This window comes from Pseudovirgaria hyperparasitica (assembly GCF_010093815.1).
Source record: "Pseudovirgaria hyperparasitica strain CBS 121739 unplaced genomic scaffold EJ05scaffold_8, whole genome shotgun sequence".
Lineage (NCBI taxonomy): Eukaryota > Fungi > Ascomycota > Dothideomycetes > Acrospermales > Acrospermaceae > Pseudovirgaria > Pseudovirgaria hyperparasitica.
This window is the reverse complement of record NW_022985556.1, coordinates 1041646-1063964: the sequence shown is the minus strand read 5'-3', so window position 1 is coordinate 1063964 and position 22319 is coordinate 1041646. Positions and strand designations below refer to the sequence as shown.

The window sequence follows — 22319 nt, the reverse complement described above, 5'->3', positions numbered from 1 at the left end:
TTTCGACCTCGACAAAACACCTCTGCATCACTCTCCTCCGCATCCTGCACACCACCACCTTGTCTTGTAGCGGCTTCGTTCCATTTTCCAGGCTCGTCTTGCTCTGTCTTGCCGAGCTGGTTTGGAACTGTCAGCCGCGGATACGGCCTGCTGATGCCACAAAAGTCCAGCAGAAGGAACGCGGCGAATCAGCACGACAAGCGCCATGAGAGTGGTCTCGCAGCTCCTGGAAAGCGCATCCCCAAGCAACGCTCGTCTCAGAACCTCAATGGCCAGACAAATGGAAAGCCCAAGTCTTCCTCGCCGCCGCTGCCCGCCGCAGATGTAGACCAAAACACTCCGTTACCTGCCACGCCCAACGGTTCGACCCATGGCATTGACGTGGATATGGCTGGGAAGGTCAATACAAAGCCTGTTACTGGTGGAAGAGACAGAATACCGTCTGACGCTTCACTTGACATTCCGGATTTCGAGCACGCGAACGCGAACGGTTCCGTGGTTGCCTCCACGGACTCGCCGCGCCAGCCCAATGGATATACTACTGCTTCTGGATCCAAAAGAAATGCTTTCTCGCTCGCCACGACAATACTCTCATCTTGTCCGCTGCAAGATGTCATTGCCATCCTCATCATTCTTCTCCAACTTGGGCCAACCGCGCTCACCATCCTTCATTTTCTATTTACCGCCCTCACCTTTGTCCCGCCTCCCACTGCGTCGTCAACATCGGCCTTCCCCTCAATGACGGACATATTCCAGGGCGCAGGAGGAACTCCGTCAATTGGCTTGATAATATTTGTTGATGGTGTGATACTGTGTGCCTGGCTGGCGCTTTGGGTACCGGTGCAAAATTTTGTGTTGGATCTAGCGCAGGCTGTGATTGCGATATCTCTTGGAGGTGCAGCCGCGGGCAAAGGAGGGATGACAAACAGCATCGTGATATCGATTTTGATTGTCGGGGCCTCGAACCTCAACCGCTGTGGTTTCCTACGACACCACCTGGTCGATGCTACGAGTGTGCTGCTGTCAAAAGCCGGTTACAGTCTTGTTGAACCGACAAATGACTCGATACCACGTTCTTTCAGCTGTTCCACTCCTTCCGGCTGGGTCCGGAGTCTGTTAGGTGTCCACATTATTTCGCAGGGAGTTTTAAGGGTTATCCGACGATCGCTCGCACACCCGCCATTACCTCCAATCCCGAACAGTAGAAAAACTCCACAGGACCCGGAAGTCGCGGCGTCTGCCCAGGCTCGAAAGAATTCTGTTAGTGCCGATGGGAGTCCGGATGTTACGACAACGTCGAGTACGGACGGGCGACCCCCTGGGCAGCCACCTGCACATCGTGAAGCAAAAGAAAAGGCCATATCTACGAAAAGAAAGAAACGACAAGCCGCGTATGTTCGAAGTCAGCAGCCTTTTTGGGCCGCCATTGCAAGTACCAAAGTCACAGTTATAAAAGAGGTGGAGCAAAGCAAAGCTGCTAATGATGCCGACGAAGCCAGTGCCACCGACCCAAACCATATAGGTAATGCCAAATTCCATGGCGAGGAGGACAGAATTTGGATATCAACCGTAGCATCTGCGGAAGTTTTGTTCGGTGCCAATCTATACCAGACAGGCGAGGATCGAGAACGCGAGCTCGAGGAGAGCGCATTCCAGACTGGAAAGTCGACTAAGCCCATCTACGTTCGCGTGAATGGGACGGTCTGGCGTTCGACCGATATAGACAAAATCCGCACGAGAAACACCGATACTGGATCTTACACGGAGTGGAAGGGCGAGATATATGGGCTGACAGCCTTCTCGAATTATTTGATCGAATTTGTGAAAGCCACGGATGACGCAGTGTTATGCACGACAAGCATTATCACTGCTCGGGACCCAAGTGCAGAACTTGGTGGGTTCAACAGGTCTATCTATTACCGAAACGTGAATTCGCTAATTAAACCACAGCTCCTACTGCGTCTCCGGCAGCTCCAAAACTACGACCTTCTTCACCCGCAACGACTCTCAAAGAATCTATCACTACGAATGAACAGACTTTGTCAGAGCTACGCAACCGATCGAAGCGTACCAAGCGTGAACACCAGAAGCAAATAACAGCTCTGCGCTCAGATCTCGACCGACACAAGAACCGTATTGCTGGCGCTGGTGGAAACGACGATCGGCAGCAGTCCAGACTCCTCCAAATGAAGCTCGAAGTTGCGCAGACCGAGGACGATATTGCTAATCTGGAAGCCCAACTCGCTACATCAGGTGACATTCCCGAGGAAGAACACGACGAGTACTACGCGCGCAAGAAGGCGTGGCGAGTGGAAATGGACCGCAAAGCGTCAGTTGAAGAGGAGCTCAAACGCTGTAAATCCGAACATGACCGCCAAGTCTCTAGCATCGAGCAAGACATCACTTCAGCTCTTCAAAAGCGCGAGCGTCTCGCTGCCCGGAAGGCCAAGCTCGACGAACAGCGCGACAAGCTCCTCGCTGCTGCTGCGAACGAACAAGAGCGGAAGAACCGTCGTGCCGCCGAATTGTCCGGTCGCGCCATGGAGGAGCAGTCCTGGCTCGATTACATCGAAAGCTTCGAACAGAATACCGCTATTGCACGTGCCGGCATTGCTGAGCTCGAAAAGCACAACCAGCACATGGAAGCCGTCTTTCAAGCAGCTCAGCAGCAGCGTCCCAGCTCACCCGATGCTCACCTAGCCATGATCAGCCAGCCCACCCGCCAGCACAATATGTCCATGGGCCCCATGCATTTCAGCCACAGTCTTAATGGGAATGGTAACGCGAACGGCAATGGCAATGGGTTTGTGTACTACCAACCGCCCCGTGGAGGCCGCTCCTCGTCCTTACTCTCCGACGTCGCAGGTTTCACAGACGATGAGGACGACGACTTCAATCACCCGCACGGCAAGCCACTTCCTATAGAGCCTGCATCTCATTTCCCCGGTCCGTATGCTTGGGGACCGATTGACAACGAGCGCAAGGACTCGAGCGGCAGTGGCAGTGGCACATCGGGTAGTAGTGGTAGCGGCAGTCAACGAGATCCGCTGAGCCCGGTCGTGGGATCGGGGTACCCTAGCCAAACGAACGGGTCTGGCGTGTATCCTGTGCATGGTATCATCGGGCAGCAGCATTCGAGTAGTGGCAGCGGTAGTCCGTAGTGTCCCTTTGCTGGAATAGTGGTGGGTGGCTTGCAATGCTACACTCTTCGTTTCTATGATCTATGTCTGTGACTAGTGTGTGTGTGTGTTGTGTTGTGTATGTGACTGATGTGATTGTGTATTTGTCATCCATGCTAAAACCGCTGCTTTCTAGGGTGTTGTGTATGTGTGTGTCTGTACATCCATAACCATCCAATCCGGCTATCCGACTATCCAACCAGCCATCCATCCAAGTAAGCCCATAGACCCCGATATAATCGTAGGTTGTAACAATTCCTTCCATCTTTCCTTCCTTCCTTCTTAACTTCTTTCGATCACGCTCACGCGTCCCCCTTTGCACCCGCCGCAACAAACGGTACTACTTCGCCGTCTGGCGCCATGGATGGGTCTGTGTCTCCTCCTGTTTGTTTGGCATATCGGTTAGCTTTGTGTTATACGTATTGTTGTGGTGGCATGTGTATGTAAAACAGGGAGAGAATGAGAGAGGGAGAGGATGAGAGAGGGAGAGGATGAGGGAGAGAGGGAACAGAGCGGGGTGGGTAAGCATACGTGAGATAACAGGCACTGCAGCGGCCATGGAGAGGAGCGCTGTTAGAGTAGCGAGGATGAGGAACTTCATGGTGAGTTTGGTAGGAGTAGTGGTGGTTTGGGTTTGATGTGCGTTTGGTAACGGCGGTGGTGTGTATGGACAGAGTGGATGTCGTCTAGCGACAGGAAAGTGTATATATTTGTGGTTTTGGGAGGGGTATATAGGTGGATTTCACGAGGAGGAATTGTAGAATGAGATATCGAGGAGACGAGGAGATGCTTTCTTAAAAAGGAGTCGGGGCACCGGGGGAGGACAGAGGGTCACAGGTATACATGCTGTAATTATTAAGGGATGATGAAACCGGGTATATGGACTTTCCGTTGGGGATTGGCGGCTGTGCGTGTATGATTGCTGTTGCAGAGTGTATTTGGGGCTGTTGGGGGTTTTGGTGCGGATCTGTATGCGATTTGGTGGACTTGTGTGGGAGGCATTGTATCAAAGATCTGGCGTGGCAGTGGGAGGTGGGTGGTCAAACGGTTGGTGTAAGGGGGTTTTTGGGGGTCACTATCTGATGCTATACTTCATGGCTGACTATGCGTTTGCGAGTGTCTTGAATTTCTGTGTTGTCTGAATGCATGCTTGATAGAGACGTCCACGGTGATTTATGATCGAGCTAATAGCTAAAGAATAGTCTTTCGATGGCGTTCGCATACTGTCAAGTATGGCAATGATCGTTTTGTCTTGATAGTAGCGGTGCATCGTCTACTATTAGATATTGTGGTACGCGGCCCTCATTTCAGAATGTGATGTCCATGAATGAGGACCACCGCCGAAACGGTTCTGAGACGCTGTAAGTCTGGTACATTCTCGCTTCTTTCTAGCCGAGTCGAGAGATTTCGATCAGCGTCGTATTATGGAGGGCAGAAGCATATAGAGTATACTTTCTACTTTCGCACTCGAATTATGTCTGACTTGACAAAGTTATGCAAGCAGCATGTTGGTGTTGATGTTGAAAGAAGGGAACGCTAACGCCGGGAGCAAGGACGCTAGAACCTGGTCACGTGGCGGCCCAATATACACTGACTACCGAGCATACCTGCCTACCATGTTATTACACCTCACTCTCTCTCTCTCGCCTACTGCTACCTATCTGCTACCGTCCTCGTCTTGTGCCCTGAAGATTGGATCCGTCGTTGACTCTCTCTTTGAACAGCTGCTTCCTCCTGAAACAGGCAAGAATATATCAAAGCCTCTTCGGTGCTTTCACAAAGCACAGTCATCTAGAAGCAGTGACACTAGAGTTGTCGAAGCCAAGTGCTAGCTAGTCTCATATCAGAGCCTTCTCAACGAAGTATTTCACATCTATCCGGTGTCTCGGGCTCTATTTAGACCATTTCTGTGACGTCTTTCTCTCGGACTCACGTGCTCCGCAGCCAGACGCGGGTCTGTATGATCAACCGCAATGGCCACTGAAGCTCACTGTGCGTATTGCTTCGAGAGTCTCTTGGCGAGTCTCGAAAAGAGACCTGCCCTTAGCCTGAACGAGGTTGAATCACTATGGGCTAAGTTCAAGGGCTCGGACACGGGTGACAACTTGGCTGAAGCCTCGGATGAGCTACGCTCGCCAGCTATGAACAGACTTCTAGCACCAAGCCCAGCAAGTACATCGTCATCCTCTGTGTCGTCCACTTCAGCTTCGACTCCGTTGTCGACCGAGGAGTCTTCAAAGTCCTCTTCCAGATCATCACTGTCTTCCAGCATCAAGAAGACTGAGCATGAGGAGTTCCCCTTGTTCGTGACTTGGAACACGATCAGTCGCTCAGGACACAAGAACCTTCGAGGCTGCATCGGGACCTTCGAGGCACAGGCACTAGACGACGGTTTGCGTAGCTACGCTCTGACATCGTAAGCTGCCCATGTATTCCATCTCTGCCTCCCACACGCACCCTAACACATTCCAGCGCCTTCGAAGACACTCGCTTCAACCCAATCTCCCTCCGCGAAGCCCCAAGCCTTGAATGCGGCGTGACGCTGCTCACCGACTTCCTCCCCGCCTCCGATCCCATGGCCTGGGAGATCGGCAAGCATGGCCTGCGCATCTCGTTTACGTACAACGGGCGGCGCTACGGCTCGACGTATTTGCCAGACGTGGCGCGCGAGCAGGGCTGGACCAAAGAGGAGACGTTGGTCAGCCTGATGCGCAAGGCGGGCTGGAACGGGCGCAAGGATGAGTGGCGCAAGGTAAGTGACCTTAATGTTGTGACGTACCAGGGAGATCGCGTCGTGCTGGGGTATTCTGCATGGCAGGAATGGCGGGACTGGGTTGATGGCAGCAATGAGGGGAGATAGACTGCTCATGGCATACTGCTTCGCCCATAGTGCGGGCTTATGCATGATGAATAGACCGTTTTCTTACTTCCTGTCCTGTTCGCTTGCACATGCAAGATGAAATCGTCAGTACGGATTCACAAGTCAAGCCTTGACACTGAAGAACTAGGACATCATTCAATCTTTAATCCTACAATTCCCAATCTCACCTCTGCTCGCTCTCCCTCTCCTCATCCGCCCGATTCGTCAGTATCCGGTCCACAATCCCCATCTCCAGCGCGTCCTGCGCACTCATGAAGTAGTCTCTCTCCATAAACTTCTCTATCTCATCCAGAGAGTGTTCCTTTGTCAAATGTCGCTGGTATATCTCGTTCAACTGTTTTCTTACGCGCAGAATCTCCTTTGCGTGGATTGCAATGTCCGATGCTTGTCCGTGGTATCCGCCGCTGGGCTGGTGCACCATGATCGAGCTGTGGGGTAGACAAAAACGACTCTTGGGCGCGCCGCCGCAAAGAAGGAGAGAGCCCATGCTGGCGGCCTGGCCGACGCAGATGGTGGTTACTGGGGAGCGGATGTAGGTCATGGTGTCGTAGATTGCAAGACCTGAATAGTCAGTGTCGTTCTTGGGCGTAGTGCTGGAGAAACCGCGAATGATGTACCTGCTGTGACTGAGCCGCCGGGCGAGTTGATGTAGAGATTGATGGGTTTCTCGGGGTTGTCGGCTTCGAGGAAGAGGAGTTGGGCTACGATGGAGGCCGAGGTGGCTTCATCCACTTCGCCGTTCAGACATATTATCCGCTCCTACGCAGTAGTCAGTCAGTCGTGGACATATAAGGGTGAAGGTGGTGTCTAGCGTACTTTGAGTAGCCGGGAGAAGATGTCGTCTTGGAGGCAGCATTAGTATCAGCTACGTATGGCTTGTTGCCCTCGAAGCTTACATGTATGCCAGCCTCCTCCCTACGACAGTGTCAGCAAGTATTTTGATAGAGCTGCAACGCCAAGCGCTTCCATACTATGGTCTCTGTAACATAAGGTGTGGGCGACCATGCGTGGGGAGCTTTGGGTGTACTTGAAGGCAAGCTAAACGTTCGTCGTTGAAACCAACTACACTGAACAGTAGATGGTCGCGCATATGCTCGAGGTAATTGCCTTGATACAGGCCGCCACATTGTAGAATATGTGTTTGATTGAAGGCTGATTGTGCGCTCGAAGGGAATGAGAAGCTCTGGAGCTAGTCATAGATGCCAAGACTTATAGGGCTGACCTCCGTGAAAGCTTCGGAGGTCCGCAATTTTCTCATTCAGCACCTCTACCTCCTGGAGCCATGCGAGATCCTCCATGATCGTGAGCATCCATTCGGGACCGCTACTCTGCAGGTCACGTCTTCTGGTTCAGCAATGTCGAACTGCGCCCAGAGTTTGGACGCAGCACTTCAACTTGTCTGCACGACTCTTCAACGACAAAGATTCGGCACAGGATGATGGACTACCCACGCAGCGAGTCCGACTGGGCAATAATGCGCCATTACCACTCCCACCCCTCCTCAACACAGTAGTGAAAGCTGCTCGACGTCGCTGGACGAGGCCGAAACCCCTCCCGACGCCGGCCGACATCACTCCTTTTCGCGAGAGAATCAACAATAACCCATACGGTATGTATGCCACAGTCGCGTACCACAACACCCGTCTTATCACCAGTACTGACTTGTCCCAGCTCACGCGCTCGCGATGCCTGTCCGCCAATGCTCCGTCACGCAACAGAACCTCCCCTCCTTCTTCATGCGCAACCTGACCATCAAACGCGACCCCAGCACAGACACAGAGTGGTTCCTACCCATCACCGATTTCGGGAAAATCAACCGCGAAGCCCGACCCGCAAAATGCGCCATCTCACACTTAAATTCCCAAAAGCTCGCCAATTTCCTCTTCGGCGAAGGCGGCACCAAGCCGCATCTCAGCGAGAAGAAGAAACGCCTCAGCAAAACCCTTGGGAAGAATACGACTCCGCAGAGCAGAAACTCGATCATGCGCGTCGCTCAGGCCATGGTGGTCAATATGCGGCCAAAGTGGATGCCGCGCATGTTCAAGGGACAGGTGAAATGGCGCCCAGATCTCGCGGACCTGTACCTGGATCTCAGCCGGGCCCACGCTCGCAGAACGCTCGCGCTGACGCTGAAGAACAAGAAGAAAGGCCCGGATGCGTGGGCAGTTGCTGTCGAGGATCCGCAGACGCTCGCAGAGCACGACAATGTGGCATGTATGCTCTACGTCGGAGGCCCTGGCCCGAGCGATTTTGCCGAGCAAGTCAACGAAGCGAATAAAATGATTGCTTTCATCGAAAAGGGCGTGATGATAGTCGCAGAAATGTTTGACAGGGCGCGCCGCAGGGATGAAGACAAAACGGACACATTCCCACCGGAGCAGATAGGCCTCTCTCGACTGCAAGAGAAGGTGAAGTATCCGCCCGTGCAGTATCCGACAATGCCGTATAGAGACAGGAAAGTCGCGCTGTATCATCTCTGGGACCTGTTTGGTGAGGATATGGCGAAGGAGATCCTTGCCGAAACAAGGTTTAGGAATGCGAAGTGGATTGCGTTGACTGAGAGCAAGTGGACGCGGAATGTGCAGATGCAGTTGATGCGCCTTCAGGGGTATATACAGACTCCGATATGAATTCAACTTTAACCACTTTGCACAGCTCCGACTTGTATATAGCTTTTTGTCTCGCTGACCAAATAGAAAACTCATGTAACAACGCAGAACCTCTGAGCATCAGAGAGACGTGAAACATGAACATGAGAGCGCACGTGTAGACATCAGACCCAAGCAAGAAGGAGATTCACGAGCAATCGCGTATAGTAAATTCGTAAGTCATTCTGTCAGTCATAAATACATCGAAAAGCCCCAGTACTTCTCATGTCATCAGTAGAGCCGTGAAAGATAACCTACTGGGTTATTGAATCATAATCTGCGTTATAAAAAAATACTCGAACCTCGAGTATTCTAACCGAAATCCTTGTTTGCAAAGACCGTACTGCACTTCAGTGATTCGCTTCAATGCACTGCAAGCTGCCCCCCTAATACAAATTCTCCCAACGTCTATGCAGAATTTCAAGCATGATAGCCGGGATGATGAGTACCCGCGGTCGCATATCTGGTCGGGATACGCCTCACATCTCTTCTCAAGATCCCACCGTTCATTTTCTTTAGCTCACTCAAGCACACCTCGGCGGCAACATACTTGAAGCTCTCGACCTTGTGCGTCTGCCACTCCGGGTCCTTCTCCAGTCCAACTTCAAAACACGCCATTGCACGCGGTAGCGCCTCCGTTGTGTCACCCTCCTCGCTGTCCTCGCTGCGCATGATCCACTCTCGCGTATACTTCACATCGCGCTCGTACTGTTGTTTCATCGCCGTGGCCAGTTCGCGGGTTTGCTTGCTTTGACCTCCGGTCGATTTGCCAATGATGGTACCAGAGAAGACCTCTCTCTCGGTCAGTGGATGAGATGGGTACGTCGTGTACTGGGCCATGGTGTCGGCCATGTTGAGGTCGTACGCGTAGCGAATGTCCTGAGCTTCTTCAATGTATTGCTCATATATATATCCTGCAGCCTCGCGCTTGACATAGTTCCAGACTTTCGAAACAAGTGTCTCGGAATAGGAGAGGTCACGCAGCGCCCGGCGGCTTGCGGACTGCATTTCCGCAAAGAACCGGCCTTCATCGATGGCCCGATAGAGTCGACCAAGAACCTTATCAGATTCGTAGTACTTGTAGCCAAACGCAGGATCCAGCTCTTTCACTGCGTCTTTCTCGGCAGGATCATAGGTGTCATCTTCTTCTATGTTAGGTCCATATTGCGTCATCTGGACACGTGGACCCGGAGCCATGAAATCTGGACGGTGATATCTGTTGTCGAATTTTGGGAACATGTCTTGATTGACAGGTATTCCGCTTTTCGAGAAGTCGACTGCTGTCGAGGCGAGTTCAGCTAATTGGATACATTGCGCGTTGACTGTTCCCTCGGGGTGCCTGTCAGCAAGCTGGACGTGCATATTCGAGATGCGGCCAAGCTGATCGCTGGCCATGAAGTCAATGAAGAAGTCAGTCATATCTTCTGTTTGCACTTCGCGTCCTATGTCTAGGGCTTTCACTCTCGGGTAGTCTGCTGGTAGGTATGTTTTTCTGGGCAGGAGTCGTCGATCGTACACGATGCTGAACAAGTCGCCGTCAAGATCACCACCAGACAATTGACTGGGCAGATCCCTGCTTCCATGTTGGCTAAATACCACGCAGTTGTATAGATGACTAAGCGGTGATTCGTCAGGGACATCTACTGCCGTCACAACTTGCACGTCCCCAGGATGCATTGCCGGAGCCCTAGTTATCGCAACCTGTCCTGCAAGGACTCGTCGGGCTCCGTCACTTTCGGTCACACAATATACCTCACCCTCACGGAGGATCCCTGTTTCGTCCATGATGCCGTACAAGGTGACCCCTTGTGCAACCGGTATGCGTGCTCGGTGTTTCACATCTCGAAGCTGGACCAGAGCGACCATCTCCACCGTGTCTCTCAGGAAGTCATCGGCATGAAAGAGGATTCCAATATCATCAAGCATTTTTAGGAGGCTTGGTAGTCGCTGACCGTTACACATGCGGTTGTGGTCAAGATAGTTGGCCGCATTGATAGGTTTTGTCGTTATTAATTTCAGCCGCTCAAGTTCGATAGCCTGAAGCTCCAGGAAGACTTCTGGTGGGACACCGAGGTCTTCCAGAATCTTGATGAACTGGCGATTGAGATAGAAGGGCAACGGTCTAGGATTAGAACCGCACAGCTCAATGTCTAACGCAGGCGTACCCTCAAATTTCACCATAGATTGCCGCAGAATGAGCTTTTCCCCGTTCAGTCGAGTATCGAGAGATAGCATACCTTTCGCTCCTGGTACCATTTAGCAGAAGTATCAATGCGAGTCGAAATGGCTAAACTTACCAGCGAAGCGAATTTGCAACAAAGTCGGGACCATCCCGCGGACTGTAGAGTCCCTCCATACGCGGCGAAGAAGTTCCAAGGAGATTGTTCCGCAGCCATCGCTGAAGACACGCCCGTTTCGTTCAACGTCGTGCTGTGCGCCCACGCTCTCCTTTTTGACTGCGATACTAGTTGTAGTATCCGAGAATGCTTGCCCGATTCTGGCAGCACATTTGGCAGGACACCTTATCGTGCTAAAGTCTCCCAGGTCCTTCACAACTTCTTGAGAATGGATCAAAGAGCTATGGTGGACGAATGGAGCCATGAACCAACACGTTTGGCTTCTGAGAGACGAGTGTGAGAATCCCAGGAACTTGAAGCCAAAACCTCCGATTTTGATCGGCGACTTTATGGCAGGCTTGAATCGTTCGCTAAAGATCTCTAGCGGCGAGCCGTGGGCACCGAAATGTAGTTGTTCGCCATCATCGTCGGCGAAAATGACACGCAAGAACATGTCTGTTTGGCCGTCATACTTCCGGAGTACTCTGTTCTTGGGTTCAGGGTATGGTCCTTCCAGATAGTACCCGGCGGGCGTTATCGTTACTCTGTGCACCAGAGCAATATGATCGTGACGGTTCTTCAGATCGTAGATTGTACCTTCCGGATGGAATTTACTGGCAATCAGTTCGAGATTTGCGTTCAACGAGTGCAAGCTAAACTGCTCGGAATCCTCCAAGGGGCTTCTCACCGGCAGATTTCGAACCAGACGCTGTAGTGCATCAGTAGTAGCGTCCAATCCCATAGTATCGTGCAATTTTATGATTGTAGGTAACATCTGTTGTACCGTCCGAGGAGGTAGGTGGCCATTCACTGCAAGCATTTCAGTCTGGAATTTGATTCGAAATGGTAAAAATCCCGCGTCGTTATCAACTCTCGCAAGTTCATCCTGTAGAGCACGGATACCTATAGCAGATTCCTTTGGCCTATAACGGTACAAGGTCGTAAGTGGGGTTGCTGAAGGCATTCCTCTGTTGTGGCTCAGTAGTGTTGAAATCGAATTCATCTCAGCAGCGCTGGCCAATTTGAATTGATATACGAAGCAGTGACCAACTGACGCCGTGTGATCTGGTGATAGGCTTGTGACACGTATACGTTGCTTGCGGTCTTTCGGTTTCTGTCTATCGAAAGACAGTTGCTGCATCAAATTCACAAGTTCAGAAGGCAGGTCTTGGGCCGTTTCCACGGACTCTACTTCAGGTCTTGATATCTTTGGTGGCATCCGGATGGTGATTGTCAAAGCGCAGTTCGTTGAACAGGTTCCAACAACCACGTTTGAGATATTCAAGTATGGTAAGTCCATGCGACGCTTCCAGTCTCCAGGGCTTTCGCAATTGACCAAGACTGCTAATGTAGACCTTCCAAAAATAAGAATACCACGACGTGCATTGAGATACTGTGAGATAAACGTGGCACGTAAGGCTCCATTTCCATCACCCCATGTTCCACACTGTAAAGATTGGAAGGGAAACAGACGGCGGAGCTGATGACGGCCATTGCCAGGTTGTTTTGCTAGTTTCTGCAGCACATCGTTCCTTTTGTTCTCCTCATATTTCAAGGAGCGTAGCTTGAGGTGCTCAGGCTCGCGATTTCCTCGTGAGACAGAAACGATACGCCCGTCCTCCCAGCGTAATGGGGATGGGCTCATTCGAGTGTTCGTATTTCGCCCATGCTTCAAGATGAACTGCTGTGCCTTATTAGCATCCAAGACGGTGACATTGGCAAAATCTTTGCCTGGTAATTTGAAGATGTCGTAGTGGTGGATGTTTGACCTCTGCAGATAAGGCTGCAGGAAAGCTTCAACATCTTCCCGCGTGCAGTGCACAGGAAGGTTTTTGAAGAACAGAGTCGCCATCTTGGTTGCTGGAACTTATGACCAGATGGCAGGCGACCCCAAGTTGTTAGATACAGTCCGCTGGAGGGTGTACTGAGATGAACAGATCTTGCATGGGACTGAGATTCTTGTTGCCGGCAGAAAACCACTGGCAGCCAGAGCAGCCTTGCGCTCGATCAAGATAGCTCTGTGTGGTACAGATATGTGCGTCTTAGTGTATTACATCAAAATCTCAGAATGTGACGCAGATGTGTATTGGGCTTAGAAACATGGTTGTGTTCACAAAGCGGGGAAATGAATGTAGAAGAAATGACTGGATAACAAGGTAGGAGGTCTATACGCGACGCGACACAAAGTCATGTGATTCAAGCAGGGAACTGGGTTGTACACTGTTGAGTTGCTGAGCTTAAATCACCGACTCAAGTGAAATGCAAGTGAATGTCGCCATGAGGGACGCACACATACGGTGGCGTTTGTTTATAGCGTTAGTGTATGATGGCCGCAATAAAGGCCCCTCCGACCCTGGGTACACCTCGCGACGAAAACGGCTATACCGATACACGAAAACGTTCACGAACGAACATCAAGTTTTTTTGCCCTTCCTCTACAAAGACATGTGCTTGCGCCCCAACAGCCTCACCTAGATTGCATTTTTCAAATCCCGACTCTCGCGCAGCTTGGTCAATCTTTCAAGTGCATCATCCAGCGGAATCAGGTCTCCCTTTGCCTGGGTAGATGGGTCGTCACGATTTCTTATATTGACCGTGCGGCTCTCTTTCTCCTGTGCTCCGACCACGAAGATGAAATTGTATGCTGCCAGCTGTCCAGAGCGAATCTTCTTTTGCATGGTGTTGCCGCTGATATCGATGTCGGCGTGGAAACCTTTCTCACGGAAGATCTTTTGCACTTCTTGTACATAGTCATTGGCAGCAGGCATCACAGGAATCACTAGTAACTGTCGAGGGCTAAGCCAGAAAGGCCACTTGCCAGCAAAATGCTCGATAATAATAGCGAGGAATCGTTCGAAGCTTCCGTATAATGCGCGATGAATCATGACGGGACGTGCATAGCCCTGAGTAAGCGGCCGCAGGGTAACACCGTCCTTAGCCTTGGTCTCTGCTTTGGGCTGTGGAGTACCTTGAGGTTCAGCTGACTTTTCAGTTGATGCTGGTGCGCTGCTTTTGGCCTTGGAGGTGTCTGGTGTCTGATACTCGAGACCAAACCGGATAGGATTTTGGAAGTCTAGTTGGAACGTAGCGCACTGGAATTCTCGCTTTAAGGCGTCGGAGATGGTGATGTCGATCTTGGGTCCGTAGAAAGCACCATCACCAGGATTGAGCTCCCATACTCCTCCACCGCGAGCAGCGAAGCCGTCCAAAGCAGCAGTGAGACGTGCTTCTGCTTTGTCCCACGTCTCAAGGGTCCCTAAGTAGTCATCTGGTCTTGTAGACAGCTTCAATTTGAAAGTGAAGCCGAAGCAGCCGTAGACAGCTTCCATGAATTCGAAAAGACCTCCAATTTCTTCCTCAATCTATGACTGTGTCAGTATAGTAAGGCATATTATTGACTGAAATGTTTACCTGATCCTCTGTACAGAAAATATGTGCATCGTCCTGTACAAATCGGCGTACTCTTGTCATGCCAGTAAGTGCTCCGGAAGCTTCGTTACGGTGCAGGATTCCAAAGTCTGCAATGCGCATTGGGAGCTCGCGGTAGCTCCTTTCACGATGTCCAAACAGCAGACAATGACCCGGGCAGTTCATAGGCTTCAGACCCCACTTCTCTTTTTCAACATCGAGAACGAACATGTCATCCTGATAGTAGGCCCAATGACCCGATTGCTTGTACAGGGCAGAATTGTACATATTTGGTGTCTGAACCTCTTGATAGCCTCGCTTCCAGTATTCAGACCGAATGAAGGCCTGGAGTGTATTGTATATGGTCATACCGTGGGGTAGCAGGAATGCAGAGCCAGGGGACCAATCGTGGAAGAAGAAAAGCTCCTGCTCTTTGGCAATCTTTCGGTGGTCACGCTTAGCAGCTTCTTCGAGAAATTTGATATGCTCATCCATCTGCTTCTTGTCCGGGAATGAGACACCGTAAATACGCTGCAAAGAATCGTTCTTGGCATCGCCGAGAAAGTACGACGCCGAGTTCTTCATAATCTTGAACACCTTTATTCGCCCTGTGTGTGGCACGTGAGGTCCTCTGCAGAGGTCTATGAGAGGACCACAGCGGTATACGGTAGTACTGGTACCATCTTGTATCTTATCCTTGATTATATGTTGCTTGTACTTGTTGCTCTTGAACATCTCTAGCAGATCATCTTTTGTGAGGGTAAGCCGCTCGAATGGCTGCTTCTCTTTGATGGCATTGTTTGCGATAGTCTCGAGCGGTTTGTAGTCGTCTTGACTCACGATCCCGTTGTCTGGTATTGACATTTCGTAGTAGAAGCCATCGTCCACAGGTGGTCCGATACAAAGGTCACTGCCAAACCGTCGTTCCGCAGCCTCTCCAAGAATGTGGGCACTTGAATGCCAAAATACCCTCTTAGCCTCCGGGTCGTCGAAGCTTAGCAGTTCCAGTTTGCAACTATTTTCAAGTGGTCTCTCTAGATCCCACAGCTCGCCATTTACTTTGGCGACAACAGTTCTCTCGAATAAAGACTTGCTCAGTTCTTGCGCAATCTTTGCGGGCGTGGTCTCCCATGATTGCCCAGGCTTGATTGATCCGTCCGGAAGCGTGACATTGATCGCCTCTCTCGGCTTCTGTGCGATCTCCTCGTCTTGCTTCTTCTTTAATCGCTCGAAGATCTTGATGCGGTGGTCGAAGTACTCGGGTGGGGGACTGAGCTCGGTAGGTCTTGCGCTGGAGTCACCCGTGGGGCCTTTCTTCTTCTTTTCCTTCTTCGGCTTGTCTGACACCACCAGATTCTTCACTCCCTCGGCGGCGTCTTTGACAGCTTCCATGGTGGCTTGATTGTGAGTCGAGTGGTTGCTCTGCCCCTCCACGATATTTCCGACACAGTCACAACGGCAAAATGGCGGGGAGCCACTAGCCACTTTCTTAAGGAGCGAGCTGTCTCGGATCCCACTCCCTACATCTCACTAGTTTTTCGAGCCTCAAGAAAAATATCCCACGCACATTCTAGCAGCTATCCACGCCAGCAGTAAAACTCGCAACTTCGCAACACTCAATTATGTCATTCAGAGGAGCTCCACGCGGCCGTGGAGGAGGTGGTGGCAGCTTCGGCGGACGAGGCGGCTCTCGTGGCGGCAGTATGTATCCTGCGCAGTGCGCCATACTTTGCGCAAGCTAACATCGAGGATTTCAGGTCGCGGAGGCTTCCAATCGTTTGGACCACCTGATTCCGTGTTTGGTACATACTATTCAGATGCCAATGGGAACATAGACTGACTGGATGCAGAAATGGGCTCCTTCATGCACGCGTGCGAGGGCGAGATTGTGTGTGAATCCATCAACGAGAAGATACCATATTTCAATGCTCCCATATATCTCGAGAACAAGGTATGTCGGATATTTTATATCATGACAGCATAAGCTCACACTATGATGCACACAAGACTCCCATTGGCAAAGTCGACGAAGTACTCGGTCCGATCAACTCAGTATACTTTACGATCAAACCGCAGGAAGGAATAGTCGCAACTTCTTTCAAGGCTGGCGACAAGTTCTACATCGGCGGTGACAAGCTTTTACCTCTCGTCAAGTAAGCACTCTCTTTGCAATTCCTGGACTGGATCTCATCAATGCTAGATTTTTGCCGAAACCCAAGCCTCCCCCAGGCGCCCCAAAGCCAAAACGAGCAGGAGGCTCAAGCAGAGGCCGTGGAGGCTTCGGAGATAGGGGTGGACGAGGCGGATTTGGCGGACGTGGTGGAGGCCGAGGAGCTCCACGAGGACGTGGTGGATTTGGTGGATCATCACGGGGCGCTCCTCGTGGAGGATTTGGTGGAGGCGGTTTTGGAGGTCGCGGAGCCTCGAGAGGAGGTGGCCGTGGTTTTGGACGGGGTCGCGGGTGAAAAAGAGGCACTGTAACATACGGTCACGGCGCATTGGCGTTATAGGTGGTCTGCGGACCGGGTTGGGCAACTTAAACATGATTTTGGCGCAGAAAAAGGTTATGCCAACACCCTTTGAGCCATGTTAAAAGCACAAGATATCTTCGGCCAAAAGCCTTGGATTAACGCGACCTATAGTACCTCAGGTTCATCCATGCTCAATCCAACGGGCGGCTGGAATGCTTTGTCATGAGAATCATCAGAGCGTACGCACGCTTTAGGGTCACTCAATAGTGGCTAGTATCATCAGGCTTGTGTTTCATCCCAGAAGCAGATAGGTAGTATCGTCAACTTCCTGATGCATCCATCTACTAAAACTCCTGTCCATTCCTCTACTACAGCTTTTCTGGTGATTGTTGCTTTGCTGCAGGCCTATTGATAAAGTCGCAGATATACCCGTATCCTAACTCCAGTACCCTATCATTCACAAGAAAATGCGGGCTAGCGCGGGCTGGCTTGTGCGGCGGCTCTGCTGTGGCTATGACCGTATGACGTTGGGACCACGCGCAAGCTTGAAAACAAAACCAGCTGCTACTCGGCCCGCACGCAACTTCAACAATCCAACAACCACCACATCTCCTGCTGAGACCCTGAATAACTGACCCTTACTCCCCAATTCCTCTCCCCGTCCTGCAATCCTACAGAGACCTACTGCTCAATCATGTCGCGAAGAAGCAACCAGCCATGGGGAGCGCCAAATGGCGGTGTCGAGAAGGACGACAAGAAGCCCGACCAAGCTCAAGACAAGCAGGCAAGGCTTCTATCTTCTGACGCCGGCCACTTTTCGCTCGTGAGGTTCGTGCGATGCTGATCCCGATGATGCATTGTTGTCTGACTTCCCTACAGAGCGCTCCATATGGCCGACTACATCACAGAGCTCAACGGTACGTATTGCGCTGCAGCGTGGACGACCAAATGCTCACAATAGTTGCAGGATTCTGCGGTGTCATGTCCGTATTCTCATCCCTTCGCTACTGCCTCGGTAACCCACACGATTTGGGGAATTTGTATGCTGCGCTCGCGCTCATCCCGTTCGGGTTCTTCTTTGACGCCCTGGACGGCAAGGTCGCACGATGGAGAGGAAAGGCGTCACTCATGGGACAAGAGCTTGACTCGCTCGCTGATCTGGTATTTCGGCCTTACCACTTGCAAGTTGCGCCCAAATTAACTGTAGCAGCTGTCCTTTGGAATGTCGCCGGCCGTAGCAGCCTTCGCCATGGGTCTCCGCACCCCAGTCGACCATATCCTCCTGACAGTCTTCGTTCTATGCGGCCTCACACGTCTCGCACGCTTCAACGTCACAGTATCTGTTCTCCCCAAAGATGCAACCGGAAAATCGAAATACTTTGAAGGCACCCCCATTCCTACGACGCTTGGCACGACCGCACTAATGGCCTACTGGGTATCACAAGGCTGGGTACACGAGAACATCCCCTTCGGCGCAGCACTTGTCGGCACACCCTTCGAATTCCACCCTCTCGCCATCATGTTCATACTGCACGGAAGCCTGATGGTCAGCAAGACGATCCGCATACCTAAACCCTAGAGAGCACGAAACGAAACGGAAACGATGACTGGCTGAGGTAAACTATTAGATTTGAGCAAAGGAGGTTTGCATTTCATCATTGATAGGTCCAGAAAGATTGAAATCGGAAAGTCGAAAAAGGCGAGCGAGGAGTTGAGGTGACAGGTCAAGCATATATCAAATACCAGGGCATACGTTACCATTACGCGCGCTCGACCCATCCCATATTTCTAATTTTGTGATCTAAGAAGCAAGGCCGTATACACCTTTACCTTTGATGTGATGCTTCGGATACCGAAGATGGACGGGAGTAAGTAAGCAATCAAGTGGGGCGGCTCCGTCTGCTTTATAGTAAGCATGCACCTGCATTGCTGCAGCCAGGTAGGGAGGTATGTAGGTAGGTATGTAAGTAGCAGGGATGAGATGGGAGGGGTAGCTTTCAACAATGGCTGTTTAGGTATATCTGTTACACACACACGCTCCGGACGGGTTTGAGCTGCAGTCTCAATCCCTATGGAATACTGATTCCTTAATCCGAGATGATTGTTGGATGGGATGGGATGGGATGGGATGTTGGGATTGAGGCAGCGGTATTTGTGTGTGCATATGTATTTTTCTCGGAGTATTCGTGGTTGCTGTGTTATTATTTCCGTGTTATATCATTTCTGTGATATTATTTCCGTGTCTTCAGTCACGGATACTGAAGACAAATCCCAAAGCAGAAACCCAGTCCTGCTCCGAACTAATGCAGCCAGATAGTTCGGAGCGGGAATTGTATGAATGCTGTGGTGTAATGTATTCTGCTGCTGCGTACGACAGCTCTCCAGAATATGATGATTTTCTCTCTGGAAATCTAGGATATCAACATCAAATCTCTATCTGTGACGAGCCGTTATCGATGAACAAAGCCCCTCTACCCTCACACGTAGCGAGCGAATGGTATGCACACACTCCTGACCCATGACGTTATGCGCATAAAGACAATATCCCTCCCCCAACCCCTTCCATTCCCTCCCCTCCCAAAAATCCAATATCAACTCCGTCTGTGTCGACGCTGTGCATGCTCAGCAGAGCGATGCAATCAGCGGTTTTCTATCCTCAACTCCCGGTCCAACCAGTAGATGCCTGATCTGGCTCTGTAAATGCACTAACTCCGTGTGGATGAAGATCCGGCCCCGTAAAGACAAAAGAAAACGCGGAGATCAAATTTGTGTTACTGGAGGATGCAAAAATTCTGCAGTCACAACGGCAGAGGTGTGGTAACACTAGCAAGGCACTGGCTTTCTCAGAGCCGGCCACCCTTCATCTTATGTCGAGCATAAATGGTTTGTATTTGCCACCGACCGCAGAACATCGCGGACATCGAGCCGGCCGTGCTCGAGCCTGTTCGGTGACAAGAACCTCGACACAGTCCTGACATAGTCCACATATGCATTCTGTGCAGGCATAGCTGTTCCGGAGAATTGACAACTTTCGGCAAGCCGCACAATATATCTGGACCGGGTATGATCTCGTCGGAGAAGAGTCAGATAAGCCTTGTGAGGGCATATGGAAGTTCTGGCCAGATACTGCAGAGTCTATGGAGGACTCGACAGATGGGAATGGCTGCAGGTCGTTCGTCTCTGGTGGCGGTGGAGTCAGAGTATGTTGCAAAGGCGATGCGGTGTACGACTGCATTTGATTTGCCATGTACGGTGGCACCGACGACCGGCTGAGCATCTGGGGCGAGGGAGGTACCTGAAGCTGTTAACTTGCATGACTTGTAGTCTCCCCATCCACTTACCGGTGTCAGGTCGCGGCTATCTTCTTCCGTTGCAGAAGCTGCTGCATCTATCAAGTCCTCCCACCTCTTGCCATAGAGCGCTGCGGCACTTTGCGGCTCGGCAGAGAAGGCCTTTCTGTCATAGTTCATCAGCCTGGCATGCTCCTTGGATTTTTGGCGCTCGTGTTTGGGCTTCCTTGCATTCTGGCCGAGTGAGGGTTTCCTGGGCCTGTTCGGCTTGACGGCTTTGAGACCAGGTGGCAGGGTTGTGGAGCGGCCGGGAGGAGAGCGAGCCAGTGAGGACGGCAACAATTCTCTCGGTCTAGACGTCGGGGTGAAATAGGGCTCGTCAACAGCCATCTGCTGCTCCAACGACATGGACGCCAACCTTGCCTTTGGGCGCTGGGCCTTCGTCTCGGAGTCGGACAGTTGCAGGGCGTCTGTCATGCCGTTTGTTGCCAATCCACCTCCCCAATCGTTCTCAAACGCATCTTCATTGAACCATTGTTCCGGCTCGGGGCGGTGTGTGTGCAATTGTGCTAGGGCAGCGGCAGCCGGCAGCATAGAACCTCTGCGTACATCATCAGTCGCTCTGTTAGTGCTACTCGAGCCAAAGTCATCGTAGTACGGAATGCTCTCTGTGTAGTCTTGTCCTGTCAGCCAATGCACAGTATACTGTATATGAGAGACGTACTCGTCGGGCCGGCGCTAGTAACGGGGGGTGCTGGTGGTGGAGGACGTTCGGATGGTGGGGTGTTGACCATCAGCATGAAGCTCTCTTCAGTGGCAGGAAGCTTTGGAAGGTAATGCTCGGGATGTGCTCGACGGATATGCTCCTGCATGGAACGATATCGTTTTTCCTAGAGGTAGAAAGCGGGCGTTAATGTGTTGTGGAGTGAACAGCCTCTGCTGGTGAAGCGGGCGACTCACGCCGATACAGCGCTTCCGGCAACTCGTCCCGTCATGATTCTTCAACGGACAGACAACCTCATTGTTGGCATCGGATACGGAAAAGGAGCTGGTGAGCGAGTTTGAGTTCCGGTGTTGCGGCATCACCAATCACGAAGCTCACGGATTGCTGCAGAAAGGCCCTCGTCTGTGCGCAACCTGGGAGGCAACCGAGGAGGGCGGGGTCGAGGAGGGCGAGGAAGACGAGAAGGACGAGGGGGCGGGAATTGGACGATTGAAGCTGGTAGTAAGCTGTAGGAGAGCTGGACGAGCTCGAGCTGCAAAGTGTGACGAGTGAAATCTGGGGTCGCAGAGCTGTTTTGGGGGGAGCTCGGGATGAAGGTGAAGGTGTTGTGTGTGTGGGTTTTGGGTGGTAGAGGTAAAGGTGGAGTACAGTAGCAGATGAGATTGGGTTGGGTTGGGTGGTGTGGTGAAGCTGCAGTGAGTGGGTGCCAGGTAATTAGTGGTGATTAGTCGAATAGAAGGGTAGTCGGCTGCATGGATTGACGTGTGTGAGGGACAGAGAGAGAGAGAGATTGTGAGAGAGGGGAGAGAGGCGGGGGGCAACGAGGGGGAAACAGAGGGGGGAACAGAGGGGCTAGAGAGAGTGAAGGGCGGGCAACGAGGGGCTGCTCTGAGCTGCTGCATCATCCATCCATCCACTCTAACCTACACGGCCGATGGATCTGCTAGACACACACACACACACACCAACTCATTACAATATCGAACGCTCTCCAGCTCAGTCGCATCCATTGACTGCAACCAAAGAAAATCATGAATAGATCATAACAGTAATGATAAAATCATGTCTCGACTGCTATAGTGTTGCTGTGCTATCAGTAACGTATGCACCACCCAGCCTGACTCTCTGCCTTTGTGCGCAGTCGCTAATACGTATCACAGTCACGGAGTAGAGGTACCTCTTGAAGCAACAATTGTGTCTAGAGCTGTTCAGCCAGACACACTGCATTAAGCATCATTCGTCTCTGTTGTTCTCTATCTATCCAAGAGCCTGTCAAGCTTCCAACATCTCTGGCTTGGCTTTGCTGGTGATGCATACTGTGGTAGTCAGTTGTCATCATGCATCCACGTCTGCGCGACAGCCGATTCGACGAGAGCAAAGCA

The 22319-nt window shown here is 51.6% G+C and overlaps 9 protein-coding genes across 9 annotated transcripts; 5 read left to right on the top strand and 4 right to left on the bottom strand.

Moving 5' to 3' along the window:
- Positions 1-153: 153 nt before the first annotated feature.
- EJ05DRAFT_439436 (uncharacterized protein) lies at positions 154-3161 on the top strand (the record flags this gene model as incomplete). The annotated part of the gene is made up of 2 exons (XM_033741876.1): positions 154-1894; positions 1951-3161. 2 exons carry the CDS (start codon positions 154-156, stop codon positions 3159-3161), a joined length of 2952 nt encoding a protein of 983 aa, XP_033600575.1.
- A 1621-nt stretch (positions 3162-4782) lies between these two features.
- On the top strand, positions 4783-6241 carry EJ05DRAFT_476383 (uncharacterized protein). Its single transcript, XM_033744016.1, has 2 exons — positions 4783-5595; positions 5652-6241. The coding sequence occupies exons 1-2, from the start codon at positions 5153-5155 to the stop codon at positions 6037-6039; spliced, it is 831 nt and encodes a 276-aa protein (XP_033600574.1). The 5' UTR covers positions 4783-5152; the 3' UTR covers positions 6040-6241.
- EJ05DRAFT_493046 (uncharacterized protein) lies at positions 6224-7065 on the bottom strand (the record flags this gene model as incomplete). The annotated part of the gene is made up of 4 exons (XM_033746089.1): positions 6224-6621; positions 6678-6819; positions 6877-6902; positions 7032-7065. 4 exons carry the CDS (start codon positions 7063-7065, stop codon positions 6224-6226), a joined length of 600 nt encoding a protein of 199 aa, XP_033600573.1.
- Positions 7066-7330: 265 nt separating this feature from the next.
- EJ05DRAFT_476382 (uncharacterized protein) lies at positions 7331-8865 on the top strand. The gene is made up of 2 exons (XM_033744015.1): positions 7331-7669; positions 7732-8865. Exons 1-2 carry the CDS (start codon positions 7357-7359, stop codon positions 8688-8690), a joined length of 1272 nt encoding a protein of 423 aa, XP_033600572.1. The 5' UTR covers positions 7331-7356; the 3' UTR covers positions 8691-8865.
- A 263-nt stretch (positions 8866-9128) lies between these two features.
- EJ05DRAFT_439352 (RdRP-domain-containing protein) lies at positions 9129-12896 on the bottom strand (the record flags this gene model as incomplete). Its single annotated transcript, XM_033741868.1, has 2 exons — positions 9129-10954; positions 11006-12896. 2 exons carry the CDS (start codon positions 12894-12896, stop codon positions 9129-9131), a joined length of 3717 nt encoding a protein of 1238 aa, XP_033600571.1.
- A 574-nt stretch (positions 12897-13470) lies between these two features.
- On the bottom strand, positions 13471-15892 carry EJ05DRAFT_465059 (threonyl-tRNA synthetase-like protein). The gene is made up of 2 exons (XM_033742766.1): positions 14456-15892; positions 13471-14406 (listed from the first exon to the last, which is right to left on the bottom strand). The coding sequence occupies exons 1-2, from the start codon at positions 15842-15844 to the stop codon at positions 13516-13518; spliced, it is 2280 nt and encodes a 759-aa protein (XP_033600570.1). The 5' UTR covers positions 15845-15892; the 3' UTR covers positions 13471-13515.
- Positions 15893-16074: 182 nt separating this feature from the next.
- On the top strand, positions 16075-16933 carry EJ05DRAFT_500637 (Gar1-domain-containing protein; the record flags this gene model as incomplete). Its single annotated transcript, XM_033747023.1, has 5 exons — positions 16075-16153; positions 16210-16254; positions 16303-16403; positions 16460-16605; positions 16672-16933. The coding sequence occupies 5 exons, from the start codon at positions 16075-16077 to the stop codon at positions 16931-16933; spliced, it is 633 nt and encodes a 210-aa protein (XP_033600569.1).
- Positions 16934-17617: 684 nt separating this feature from the next.
- Positions 17618-18518, top strand: EJ05DRAFT_538354 (CDP-diacylglycerol--serine O-phosphatidyltransferase; the record flags this gene model as incomplete). Its single annotated transcript, XM_033749447.1, has 4 exons — positions 17618-17751; positions 17803-17840; positions 17891-18084; positions 18134-18518. 4 exons carry the CDS (start codon positions 17618-17620, stop codon positions 18500-18502), a joined length of 735 nt encoding a protein of 244 aa, XP_033600568.1. The 3' UTR covers positions 18503-18518.
- Positions 18519-19330: 812 nt separating this feature from the next.
- Positions 19331-21713, bottom strand: EJ05DRAFT_531851 (uncharacterized protein). Its single transcript, XM_033749047.1, has 4 exons — positions 21174-21713; positions 20938-21103; positions 20265-20890; positions 19331-20218 (listed from the first exon to the last, which is right to left on the bottom strand). The coding sequence occupies exons 1-4, from the start codon at positions 21294-21296 to the stop codon at positions 19784-19786; spliced, it is 1350 nt and encodes a 449-aa protein (XP_033600567.1). The 5' UTR covers positions 21297-21713; the 3' UTR covers positions 19331-19783.
- Positions 21714-22319: the final 606 nt, after the last annotated feature.